This window comes from Trachemys scripta, chromosome 8, assembly GCF_013100865.1.
Source record: "Trachemys scripta elegans isolate TJP31775 chromosome 8, CAS_Tse_1.0, whole genome shotgun sequence".
NCBI classification, from domain to species: domain Eukaryota; kingdom Metazoa; phylum Chordata; order Testudines; family Emydidae; genus Trachemys; species Trachemys scripta.
This window is the reverse complement of record NC_048305.1, coordinates 74,399,168-74,412,643: the sequence shown is the minus strand read 5'-3', so window position 1 is coordinate 74,412,643 and position 13,476 is coordinate 74,399,168. Positions and strand designations below refer to the sequence as shown.

Below are 13,476 nucleotides of genomic sequence, written 5' to 3'. Positions count from 1 at the left end.
AGGTCACAATCTTTATTGGGGCCTTCGTGATTTACTGCAAAATAAATTTTTTTTTTAGAATTAAATTTGCTTCTCTATTGTAATTGCAGGGTGCATGGCAAATATTTGTGTATGCTACATTTTTTCACATTTTTTTTTCCAGGTGGAACATTTGCATAATTTCATCTTGTTTCGGTTTTCTATGGGATTCATAGATACTATCATTGCCAAATGTAAGTGTTTTCCCAATGCTAGTGGACTGCTATTTATAGTACAAGTGGTGTTACAAATATTTTAATGTGTTCATTTTATGTTCTGATTTAACTTTTCTTGCTAGAAAACATTAACTTTTAAATATTGCAGACCTAGCTACTGTGGTTGGTTACCTGGTCGTTAGTCGTCCGTTTCTGAACCTAGCTCATCCTCGCCATCAAAAGAGTACCCATTCAGAACTCCTGGAGGTAAGTAATGCAGAATAGAAATAAGTAAAATATAGTAATTGCTTGAATTCTGTTAGTTCACATAAGTAAACATAGTTGTATTTTGCTATTTAAGGATTACTACCAAAGCGGAAGAATGTTGTTGAGAATGTCTCAAGCTCTGGGCAGAATAGTCCTGGCAGGCCGTGAAATGACCAGATTGGCTGGGTAAGATTGATCACTGGTATTCAGAGCTGCTTAACACTATTTTATTTTTGATATATGTAGTTCCTATCCTCCAAAGCTGTTATTTATAAATGGACTGTAAATTAAAACAAAACAAATGTGCACTCATTTTGCACAGTGCAGCAAAAATATAGACATTAATATTAATAACTGTGAGAATATTAGGGAAAATTAATGTTTTCAATTTCATTGGTAATTTCTGAGCCTATTAGTAGTTGCAGATGTTTTGAATGTGAGATCAGCAGTGATGGGCAGTAAGGAAGTAAACCATTTTCCATCTTAATGTAAAATGTAATGTAAAATATTCCCCAATATATATGTTGGGGAATATTTTAATATGAAAGTTTTACCTTAAAGTGTTTCTAAAGTGTTAAATATTTCACCATTTTAAGGGCCAGTTTCCTAAACTGCAGAGGTTAGGAGATTAATTTATTGGAATTAGGAAGCTTTTAATGCCGTTCTGGAGCAAAATTGATTATATTCCAGAGTTTTGCAGTATCCAGTGCTTGAGGTAACCAGCCCAAGACATACAACAAAAAATAAACACACATGTTTTGAAACAGCTTGCATTCAGAAAGTACTGTATCCCAGTCACACTGCAAAAATGTGATTCCAGTTCTTCCTTATTATGATTTTAATTTTGACAATTTAGGGTACTTATTAAAAGTTTATTTTTCTGCGTAACAATAAAATCCTTAAAATGTTTCTGAAGATTAATTCTTAATGCATCCTTATTTTAGCTTCACAGCTCGAATTACAGAATTAATGCAAGTACTAAAGGACTTGAACAGGGGCAGATATCAGCGTACTATGATATCGCAACATGAAAAAGGTAATTATGACGGAAGTTTAATGCACAATACTCACACCTTGGCAGACATAAATCTAGTCTCTAATACTTGTTTCTTTTTTTAAAATTTAAGATGGAGATAGAACCCAAACTATTCCCTTGATACCTGGGAGTGGAGAAATTATCAACACTGATAATCTTATCAAGTATGTATAGAAAGTGTAATGTATAGAAAATGTAAACCTACTTTTTAGTCTTGCCTTATATCACTATTTTTAATACAGTTTGTTATATATAACGATACTTTATATCCACTTCCTTCTGTACAATGTCTTCAGAATTTCTTTCTCAATCCTCACTGCATAAAGCGTTTTACAACCTTAGTACTCTCTACTGTGGACTACTGATACTACCTGTTCTCCAGAATCAATCTCCCTTCTGACCTGTCCTGCTGTCTCCTGGAACATGACTACCCAGATCATTATATTTCCTATTAGTTAGACCCCATCTCTTACTAGAATTTCTGCATTGGCTTTCCAACATTCCCCATATACATTTCAAGCCATTTAATCTTTGAGGCACTTGACAGCTATGGCTTGCCTATATAGTTGTCCTTGTCTTTTTTTACAACCCTTTTAGCGACTTTTAGAACCCCTTTAGACTTTTACAACCCTTTTAGCCAAGTCTTGCTATATATCCCAGGAAGAAGCTTTCAGTTAATGTTTGTCAAGATACCTCCTACTCTTCTTTAAATTAAATTAATTTTTTTTTTTTTTTTTAAATCCAAGAAACAGTCCAGTTCCGGCCACATGCAATCTATACTTTCATAGCACCTGCTTGTGTTCTAGTATCCTGTTCTTCCACAGAGGTGACCAGTTGGTAAAGAACTATACATAACAGTAGTTGTAATGTGTCAATTTTACCCATAGGTTTGATCATGTTCCATTAGCAACGCCTAATGGAGACATTTTGATTCGAGACCTTAATTTTGAGGTAAGTTCTACGATATAAATCTTCATGTAACACTTCAAAAATGAATATGACTATTTCCCACAAACGTATTCTGTGTTATGAACAATCAAGAATAAGAACGAAAGATGTGTGTAGGATAGGGATACTGTCAGTGTGGTGGTCATATTTTTTTTTAATTAACTATGATAATAACATTGGGCTATTAAAATGGATTTTTTTTTCAAAATTTTATTCCCTTTTCACAGTTAATGCTTGCTTTATATGTATACCACTTTTCAACATTTTGCTTGGCAATGGCACTAAAACTTAAAAACTATTTCACTTTGGGCTCTCCTGCACTAGCACGATGCTGTGGTACTACACACTCACAAAACTTGTCTTGAAGTGTCTGTGTGTATTTCAACTTACAGTTTTAGGAAACCAGCAATTTTACCTATCTTTGGGAATTTATATGGGACTTGTTCAAATACCAGTGCTACACCACTGTATATGACACAAAAAGTATAAAAATGATGAATACATACAGTAATTTTTTGAAAAAATCTACATGAGTAGAAAGGAGTAAATGTTTGTAAATCTATTGTAAATAGAAATGTTTTCATTATATTTAAAAACTTCCCCCTCTTTTCTACTCAAACACACATTTTGGGTCTAAACTAGTTGAAAGTATTCCACTTATGTAACTATGAGTAGAAATTACTGATCTTTTCCTTATCATAGCATTTCTGCATCTACAAATATATAGCAGAAGTTTACACACAATAGCATAAATAACTTAATCTAAGATGTAAACAAATGAGAAAACAATTTATGGAGTAGTAGAGGGAGAAAGAATATGAAAAGAAAGTGTTACTGGATATTAGTCTGCCTAATTAAAATGTTAACAGACATTATCAGTGAAGTGTTCTTTATGATAAAAACCTGTTTGCCAACAATTAACTTACACTCTGTTATTTCATCTGGTGTAAGATTGATTGTATCAGCTCAGACATATCACAGTTTGCAGTTTTCCTCTTTCAGTTTTTATACAGCATGTCCAGTAGGTGGCACTGGAAGGTTTTTCCTGTGTTAGATTGTAATGATCGATTTACAGTAAAAAATTCATTGTAATTCTAGATAGGGCCGGCTCCAGGGTTTTGGCCGCCCCAAGCAGCCAGAAAAAAAAAGCCGTGATCGCGATCTGCGGCGGCAATTCGGCGGAAGGTCCTTCGCTCCGAGAGGGAGTGAGGGACTGTCCGCCGAATTGCCGCCGAAAATACTGGTCACTGGATGAGTAGTTTTCTGTTCCCTGAATGACCAGAGCAGGGGCTGCACTAGAGTAATCAGGAACCCGCTAGAACCAGTTAAGGCAGGCAGGCTAATTAGGACACCTGGAGCCAATTAAGAAGTTGCTAGAATCAATTAAGGCAGGCTAATCCTGGGCTTTAAAAAGGAGCTCACTTCAGTTTGTGGTGCGAGTGTGAGGAGCTGGGAGCAAGAGGCTGAGAGTGAAAGGGTGTGCTGCTGGAGGACTGAGGAGCACAAGCGTTATCAGACACCAGGAGGAAGGTCCTGAGGTGAGAATAAGGAAGGTGTTTGGAGGAGGCCATGGGGGAGTAGCCCAGGGAGTTGTAGCTGTCATGCAGCGGTTACAGGAGGCACTATAGACAGCTGCAGTCCACAGCGCCCTGGGCTGGAATGCAGAGTAGGGGGCGGGCCCGGGTTCCCCCCAAACCTCCCAATTGACCTGGACTGTGGGTTCTTCCAGAGGGGAAGGTCTCTGGGCTGTTCCCCAACCCACATGGTAAATCTCTGAGGCAAGAAAATCCGTCAATAAGCGCAGGACCCACCAAGATAGAGGGGGAACTTTGTCACAATACATTTTACAGTGATATTAATCACCAGTGTATGACAGGCTTACATAAAAGATCTTACTCAATACACTTTTATAGTAGAGTTACATTGTGTACAATCAGTTGCTTATTCTTTGGGGTTCAGACCCCCTATTCTCCTTTTGGGTTGTCTGGACCATGATTGTCATAGAGGTGCATTCCTTCACTGGTGGGAAAACCCTTTCCATTGGTGTAGGCTGTGTCTACACTATGGGGTTATGGTGAGATAGTTTTGGCACCATAGCTCTGCCAGTGTAGTCCCCTTATGTAGACAAACCCCCATGTTTCTAATATTAACAAATTTAACAAAGGTTTTTGTGTTAGAATTTCTTTAGGCTTCTTAACTATTTTAATCAAATAATTGCTCTCTGATGTGGATTTATTCAAGAGTAACAATGGCTTCTACTTTTCTTCTCTCCCTCCTCCTTCACTGTCTTGCCAATTTACTCCTTCCAATCAAACACAAAACTTTTCAGCAATGTTTTCTGCTCACCACTCTTCCTCCAATGTGGCTTTCTCACTCACCTCCTCCTGTTCCAGACCAAACTGCATGCAATCCCGCCACCCCTCCATCATTGCACATGAAGCGGCTTACTCCAGTTTTGAGGTCTTGGGAAGTCATGGTCTGGATTTTATAGGGCTGTGCAGGGATTATAATATTCACGTGGTGACCTATGAAGGTTTAACAAATAGTGCAAAAATGGTATGTAATTAGACTATTAACTAGAGGTGGTCAGAACAGAAAAGACAAATTTATAAAAAACAAATTCATTTCCATTTTAGATCAGTGTTGTTTTCATCAATTTTCAAACCAGCTCTGCTGTTAATTCAGGAAACTCATCAAGTACCAGCGCTCATTGAGGCCAAGCAAATAAAAGAAACTTGAAGTTTCTAAACTAAGCTTCTTCGAGGTTGATTAACGCGCGCCCCCCCCTTAAAAATCAGAAAACGTTCCAATAATTAAAAATCGATTTGTTAACACTAGTATTTCCAAAATGATTTTTATTCAGTTTGCCTTTAAAAAAAAAAACTATGCAATAATTTTACTGTATCATCAGATCACATGTGGAAAACTTCAGACAGACTGATGTAGTTTAGGCTAAATTTAATATTGGTGGATGTGTGTGCAAAGGATGGCTTCCAGTCTAATTATGGGGATATTGGCATCTCTACAGCAGTACAGATTTTCCAATTATTTTCCTATTGTTTAATGTGTTGACATATATTTTAGGTTCGGTCTGGTGCAAATGTTCTGATTTGTGGGCCAAACGGATGTGGGAAGAGTTCACTTTTCCGTGTTCTTGGTGAGGTAAAGAAATACTAAAATGAAATTTATCATTTTAAAAAACACAAAACCCCTCACCCTAATTTCTTAAGAGAAATTTTCTCTTAATGACTTTTGTTTTCTTGTTGCAGTTGTGGCCTCTGTTTGGTGGATGTCTAACCAAGCCTGAGAGGGGAAAGCTTTTCTATGTTCCTCAGGTAAAGCAAAGTACCATAGTAATTGATATTTGTATTTTTTGTTACCTCTTTATTTGATGATTGTTACATATGTCTGTAATGATGTACTAATCATTTGCAATTTAATCCCAGAGACCATATATGACGCTAGGAACCCTCAGAGACCAAGTAATATATCCAGATACTATAGAAGACCAGAGGAAGAAGGGGATAGCTGACCAGGTAAAAAAGACATTCTCCTCTATAACCATTATTTGCAGCCATTACTTTTCCTGATTCTTTGTAGTGTGGGATTATTTGTACTTTAAATTTGTTAAATGATACAGAAACCCAAGTCTGTTTCTCCCCATGTAGATCCAAACAGGAAATGTTGATGGAACCATGGCTTCCCTACAACTCTTTGCTTTGGGAGACTTCATAGCATTTTGGTTTTTCTCTTAATTCACCCTTTCCATTCTTGAACCTGATTGGCTGTAAAATAAAGGTTCTTCTTCGAGTGCTTGCTCATATCCATTCCATTAGGTGTGTGCGCGCCGCGTGCACGATCGTCGGAAGATTTTCTACCCTAGCAACACCGGCGGGTCGGCTGTGGAGCCCCCTAGAGTGGCGCCTTCATGGCGCTGAATATATACCCCAGCCGACCCGGCGCCCCCTCAGTTCCTTCTTACCGCCCCTGACGGTCGTTGGAACTGTGGAGCGCGGCATAGCTGTCCTCCACTCTCCCTAGCTTTGTTTGTTGTTCATAGTTGTAGTTATAGTTATAGTTATTGTTCTAGCGTTTGTAGTTAAATAGTTAGTAGTTTCAAAGTTGTTATAGTTCTTATAATAGTCCAGGGGACTAAGGGGGTCGTCTCCCCCTTTCTCCCCCGGCCGCGGGGCCGGGCTCATGCCCAACGCTCCCGGCTTTAAGCAGTGCGCCTCCTGCGCTAAGCCTATGCCCACGAGCGACCCGCACGACTCCTGTCTGAAGTGCCTGGGAGAGTCCCATCAAACAGATAAGTGCAAGATCTGTAAGGCCTTCAGACCAAGGACCAAGAAGGAGCGGGACTTTCGGCTCCGGCAACTCCTGATGGAGGCGGCACTTAGTCCGGACGCTCCATCTACAAGTCAGGCCCCGGCACCTAGCGCCTCGGTGCGCAGTGCCCCGGCGGCACCGGCTATGACGACCACGCGAGTGGTGTCGGACAAGCCTCCCCGGCACCGGACCTCGTCGGCACCGCAAGCACAGCAAGTGCCTCGACGCCGGTCATTATCCCCGGGGCATAAAAAAGCCCATAAGACGGGGACCTCCGCGCCGAAGACGACGGCTCCCCCAGTGCCGGGGGTAGAGCCGCGTCCGCCGGTGGAGCACCGGAAACAGGTGCCTCCAGCACCGTCGACTCCGGCGCCGAGGCCGTTGAGTCCGGTGCAGATAGCGTCTCCACCGAGGCCGGCGGTGATACAGTGCCTCCCGTCGACTCCAGAGACCTTCACGGCGGCGAGAGACTTAATAGCCCTCACGGAGCCGGCACCGCCTCAACCACCGGCACCGACGGCACCGTTGACTCGCCCGGTCCAGTCGAGGGGGAAACCTGCATTGATGCGCCCTCCATCGCAAGGGCTGGAACCTCGGCACCGATCCAGGTCCCGAAGCAGGTCCCCACGCCGCTCGCAGTCCCGGCACCGAATATCGCCTCGGCACCGGTCGTACTCGCGGCCAAGATCTTCTTCGCGGCACCGCTCTACGTCTCGGCACCGCTATGATCGTCGGCACCGATCAACGTCGAGACGTAGTTCTCGGCACCGCTACGGTCGACGCTCGACGTCGAGAGGCCGCTCCCGGCACCGGGCATACTCCAGGTCCTCGTCGAGGTCCAGATCCGACTCCCGGCACCGACGAGGTCATCGGCACCGGTCGCGGTCCCGGCACCGGTCGCCGGCACCGCGTAGAGATAGATCATCTCCGGACCGGCACCGTGCGGCACCGCAGCCCACGGGAATCGTCTCGACGCTCTCGGCACCGCCGTGGCCATCGAGATCGGTGTCCCACTCCTCGGAGGACCTCTCGAGGTCGGCATATCCCCCTCAGGGGCAAGCCGAGGAACAGGACTTGGGCCATTGGCAGGAGATGACAGAGGACCATTCTCATGGCCCATCTCACTGGTCGTTCTGGACCCCGTGGGCGTACCACCAGGAGCAAGGGGCTCCAATACCCTCGACCTCTCGCTCGGGTCACTCCGTTAGAAGGGCCCCGGAGTCCACCATCTCTCGGCCTCCGCCAGGGGACACGGAGGCTTCCGTGTCCGCACCGCCTGACGCCCTGGACCCAGGCGCAGGTGATGCTCCGGCCCAGGAACAGGGAGACCAGGACCAGCCCTTGGATCCTGTTCCACCGGAGGCATCTTCCTCTTCTTCGCCGGACGAGGCAGTGGCGGGCACATCGTGCACAGGCCCACCTCCAATAGATCTTCGGGCTCACCAGGATCTTCTGCGCAGGATGGCCCATAATATGGACCTGCAGGCGGAGGAGGTAGTGGAGGTGCACGACCCGATAGTGAATATCCTCGGAGCGGATGCCCCATCGAGGGTAGCGTTACCCCTGATCCGCACGATACAAACCAATGCGGATACGATATGGTAAACTCCTGCCTCTATCCCACCCACAGCCAGAGGGGTGGAAAGGAAATACTTTGTCCCGTCGAAGGACTACGGGTACTTGTATACCCACCCCCAACCGTGTTCACTGGTGGTGGCATCAGTGAACGCACGAGAGCGCCACGGCCAGCAGGCTGCAGCACCTAAATCAAAAGAGGCTAAGCGGCTCGATTTGTTTGGCCGTAAGGTTTACTCAGCCGGAGGGCTGCAACTTAGAGCGGCGAACCAACAGGCGCTACTGAGCCGCTACAATTTTAACTCCTGGAACTCTATGGGGAAGTTTAAGGAGTTGATTCCCCAAGAGTCCAGGGAAGAGTTTGGAGCCATGGTAGAGGAGGGTAAGAAGGTGGCTCGGACCTCCTTGCAGGCCTCCTTGGACATAGCGGACTCGGCTGCGAGGACCCTGGCTTCGGGTATCGCTATGCGAAGGATCTCCTGGCTTCAAGTTTCGGGCTTGCCTCCGGAGCTACAGCAAACCCTACAGGATCTGCCCTTTGAGGGACATGGATTGTTCTCGGACAAGACGGACTCTCGCCTGCAGAGCCTCAAGGACTCGAGAACAATCATGCGCTCCCTGGGGATGCATGTTGTGGGCCCTCAGCGCAGACCATTTAGGCCTCAGCCTCAGCGCTTCTACCTCCCCCCACCTCGTCAGAGGCAAGACTCGACCCGGAGGCGAGGGCGAGGGGGTAGAAGAAGGTGGACCGGCCCTCAACCCGGCCAGAACCAGGGGCCACCTAGACCACCTTCAGGGCCCAGGCAGAACTTTTGAAGGTGCGGTCGAGGACGGCGCCCCAGTCATCCCCCAGGATCCAGCCCCCTCTTTTCTGGATCGTCTTTCCCACTTCCACCGTGCTTGGTCCCTTATAACTTCGGACCGTTGGGTCCTCCGCACGGTGGAAAGGGGATACGCTATCCGGTTTTCTTCTATCCCCCCCTCCCACCCCCCTTCCCCGTCCCTCTTCAGGGACCCTTCTCACGAGCAACTTCTTATACAGGAGGTTTCTACGCTCCTAGCCATGGGGGCCATAGAGGAGGTTCCGATAGAGTTAAGGGGCAGGGGATTTTATTCCCGTTACTTCCTGATCCCCAAGTCCAAAGGAGGTCTGCGGCCCATCTTGGACTTGCGCGGACTCAACAAATTCGTAGTAAAGTTGAAGTTCCGCATGGTCTCTTTGGGGGCCATTATCCCTTCCCTCGATCCTGGAGACTGGTTCGCCGCCCTCGACATGAAAGACGCATACTTTCACATCTCAATTTACCCACCTCACAGACGCTTCCTGCGATTCGTGGTAAACGAGGTGCACTACCAATTTGCAGTCCTTCCCTTCGGCCTATCCTCGGCCCCAAGAGTGTTCACGAAATGTATGGCTGTCGTGGCAGCGTACCTTCGTCGGCAAGGGATACAGGTGTTCCCGTACCTAGACGACTGGCTGGTACGCGGTCGCACCAAAGAGCAAGTTCAAGCTCACGTCCACATAATAGTGCACACATTCAACGAGTTGGGCATCCTACTCAACATGGACAAATCCACTCTAGAACCTACCCAGAGAATAGAATTCATCGGCGCAGTTCTAGACTCCAGACGTGCACAAGCCATCCTGCCAGACAACCGCTTTGGCACCATCACGAGCCTCATTCAAGGGCTCCAGGCCTTCCCAACTACCACGGTGAGGTCGTGCCTTACCCTGCTGGGTCACATGGCTTCCTGCACGTACGTAACCAGGCATGCCAGACTTCGGCTTCGCCCACTCCAGACCTGGGTGTCGTCAATATACCGCCCACATCGGGACAGCCTGAACATGGTGGTCACGGTCCCGATCTCGGTCCTGACCTCCCTCACCTGGTGGCTAGATCACAATGTGGTCTGCGAGGGGATGCCATTTCACGCCCCACAACCCTCTCTGCACCTGGTCACAGACGCTTCATCTCTGGGTTGGGGCGCCCATCTCAACGAACACCATACCCAGGGCCTGTGGACTGCACCCCAGCTAGCCCTGCACATCAATGTTCGGGAACTGATGGCGGTGCGCCTGGCGTGCCAGGCATTTCTCAACCTCCTACGTGGCCGATGTGTGTTAGTTCTCATCGACAACACCACGGCCATGTTTTACATCAACAAGCAAGGAGGAGCACGTTCGTCAATTCTATGCCAAGAGGCCATTCGCCTGTGGGACTTCTGCATCGCCCACTCAATCCATCTCACGGCATCGTTCCTCCCTGGAGTCCAGAACACTCTAGCGGACCGACTCAGCAGGTCCTTCCAGACGCACGAGTGGTCTATTCGTCCGGACATCATACATTCCATCTTCCAGAAGTGGGGGTTTCCCCAGATAGACCTGTTTGCATCCCGAGACAACAGGAAGTGCCACGTGTTCTGCTCCCTACAAGGTCGAGCTCCGGGCTCCCTCTCGGATGCGTTTCTCCTTCCCTGGAAAGACCACCTGTTTTATGCCTTCCCTCCGTTTCCTTTGGTCCACAAGGTACTGCTCAAATTGCGCAGAGACCAGGCACAGGTAATTCTGATCGCTCCAGCGTGGCCGAGACAACATTGGTACACCACACTATTGGAACTCTCGGTTCAGACACCGATCCCGCTTCCGTTGTGTCCGGATCTCATCTCGCAGGACCACGGCCGGCTGCGTCACCCCGACCTGCAATCACTCCACCTCACGGCGTGGCTGCTCCATGGTTCTCCCAGGCAGAGCAGCAATGCTCGCACTCTGTCCAACAGATTCTGCTGAGCAGTAGGAAGCCCTCAACACGGACCACGTACCTGGCCAAGTGGAAGCGGTTTTCCTGTTGGTGCGAACAACGAGCCACGTCCCCGTTGCAGGCACCCATTCCTCTCATTTTGGAATATCTCCTCTCCCTAAAACAACAGGGGTTGGCGATATCTTCAATTAGAGTTCACCTGGCCGCTATATCGGCCTTTCACCCAGGGGAACTCGCGTCCTCGGTATTCTCTAACCCGATGGTCGTTAGATTCCTCAAGGGCTTAGACCGGACGTACCCTCAACAACGTCAGCCCGTCCCGACGTGGGACCTCAACCTGGTTCTCTCCAAGCTCACAGGTCCTCCATTCGAGCCACTGGCCACCTGTTCACTTCTGTACCTATCCTGGAAGACAGCCTTCCTCGTAGCCATCACCTCAGCAAGGCGCGTTTCTGAACTCAGGGCGCTTACCTCTGAGCCCCCTTACACAGTTTTTCATAAGGATAAAGTGCAGCTTCGTCCACATCCTGCCTTTCTCCCTAAGGTGGTTTCTACATTTCATATTAACCAGGACATCTTTCTCCCGGTCTTTTATCCCAAACCACATACCACTCGCCAGGATCAACGTTTGCATTCCCTGGACGTACGAAGGGCCCTGGCCTTCTATATTGACCGCACAAAGCACTTTAGAAAGACGACGCAACTCTTCGTTGCAGTGGCCGACCGAATGAAAGGCTCACCGGTCTCCTCACAACGCCTATCCTCCTGGATTACGTCTTGCATCCGGACTTGCTATGACCTGGCAGGTGTCTCAGCACCGCACCTCACCGCTCACTCCACGAGGGCCCAAGCCTCCTCGACTGCTTTTCTGGCACATGTTCCAATCCAGGACATTTGTAGAGCGGCGGTTTGGTCATCAGTCCACACGTTTACAGCTCACTATGCACTAGTGCAGCAGTCCAGGGACGATGCTGCTTTCGGATCAGCGGTTTTGCACACAGCAATGTCTCACTCCGACCCCACCACCTAAGTTGGGCTTGGGAGTCACCTAATGGAATGGATATGAGCAAGCACTCGAAGAAGAAAAGACGGTTACTCACCGTTGTAACTGTTGTTCTTCGAGATGTGTTGCTCATATCCATTCCAAACCCGCCCCCCGTCCCCACTGTCGGAGTAGCCGGCAAGAAGGAACTGAGGGGGCGCCGGGTCGGCTGGGGTATATATTCAGCGCCATGAAGGCGCCACTCTAGGGGGCTCCACAGCCGACCCGCCGGTGTTGCTAGGGTAGAAAATCTTCCGACGATCGTGCACGCGGCGCGCACACACCTAATGGAATGGATATGAGCAACACATCTCGAAGAACAACAGTTACAACGGTGAGTAACCGTCTTTTCCAAACCAAAGGTCATCAGTTGTGGCTTTAAATGTGCCACACTAATGAGCTGCTACTTCCACCATTTATCACATAGTCTGTAATATTACCTGCCAGCAGATGTCAAGGATGTCATCTGTCTGTTAATGACAGTTTCACTGTTCATTTAAACTTGTTCTGAAGTATCATTCATTTTTTAACTGTATTGGTATAGCAAGTAAGAACATTAGATTTGTTTACATTTTGAAATGTTGTTTTGGTACCAATATCTTGGGTGATAGTAATTTTAATATTTTATAGTATACTATACTAATCTGAGAAGTTATTGCAACATGAAGTATGTTTAGGTGTATCTGTAAACATTATCGTTTTGCTAAAAGGTGCTGAAGGAGTACTTGGATAATGTCCAGTTGGGTCAAATCCTGGAACGTGAAGGTGGCTGGGATAGTGTTCAAGACTGGATGGATGTGCTCAGCGGAGGAGAAAAACAGAGGATGGCAGTGCGTCTCTATCTTATACGTACTTGAAAAATACTGTAAATTAGTATAACTAATCTGAAATGTTGATGATATCTAGTCAGTAAATTTTTCTACTGCATTATTCTTTTAAGAAATAATTTAAGGTTTTTATAATCTTAGAGCTCATGAAAATAACTTAATAATGCCTACCTGTAGTAATTTATTTTCACATGGTAATATAGATTTCTGAATGCTTTCTTATCAGATCAACATATTCTCTTCTATTATGTAAGCAGATATAAAATATTGATTTCTTACCCTCGGAAAGTATACAAAGAATACTATACAATATTCAGATTTCAGTGAGGTTCAGTAAATGATGGTTTAAAAAAAATTTCCCCTTTTTAATTTTCAATCAATAATTTCTGATTAAAACTTCTAAGACTACAGTATTAGTTATGATTGTTGAGAGAACCTGACTTTCTGCTAACAGCATTGATCATTATTTATGTAGATATTTTGGCATTCATCCTTTTTCCTCTAGCAAAAATCAAGACAG

General features: G+C 46.4%; 1 protein-coding gene across 1 annotated transcript in view; it reads left to right on the top strand.

The window, feature by feature from the left end:
* ABCD3 (ATP binding cassette subfamily D member 3) overlaps positions 1–13,476 on the top strand; it is a 72,340-nt gene that overhangs the window by 53,041 nt on the left and 5,823 nt on the right. The window contains exons 11-20 of the mRNA XM_034778556.1: positions 143–212; positions 343–440; positions 535–626; positions 1,385–1,476; positions 1,568–1,640; positions 2,364–2,427; positions 5,509–5,586; positions 5,694–5,759; positions 5,871–5,960; positions 12,840–12,959. Of these exons, the coding sequence (XP_034634447.1) occupies positions 143–212; positions 343–440; positions 535–626; positions 1,385–1,476; positions 1,568–1,640; positions 2,364–2,427; positions 5,509–5,586; positions 5,694–5,759; positions 5,871–5,960; positions 12,840–12,959 (843 nt within the window). The remainder of the gene's footprint in view (positions 1–142; positions 213–342; positions 441–534; positions 627–1,384; positions 1,477–1,567; positions 1,641–2,363; positions 2,428–5,508; positions 5,587–5,693; positions 5,760–5,870; positions 5,961–12,839; positions 12,960–13,476) is intronic.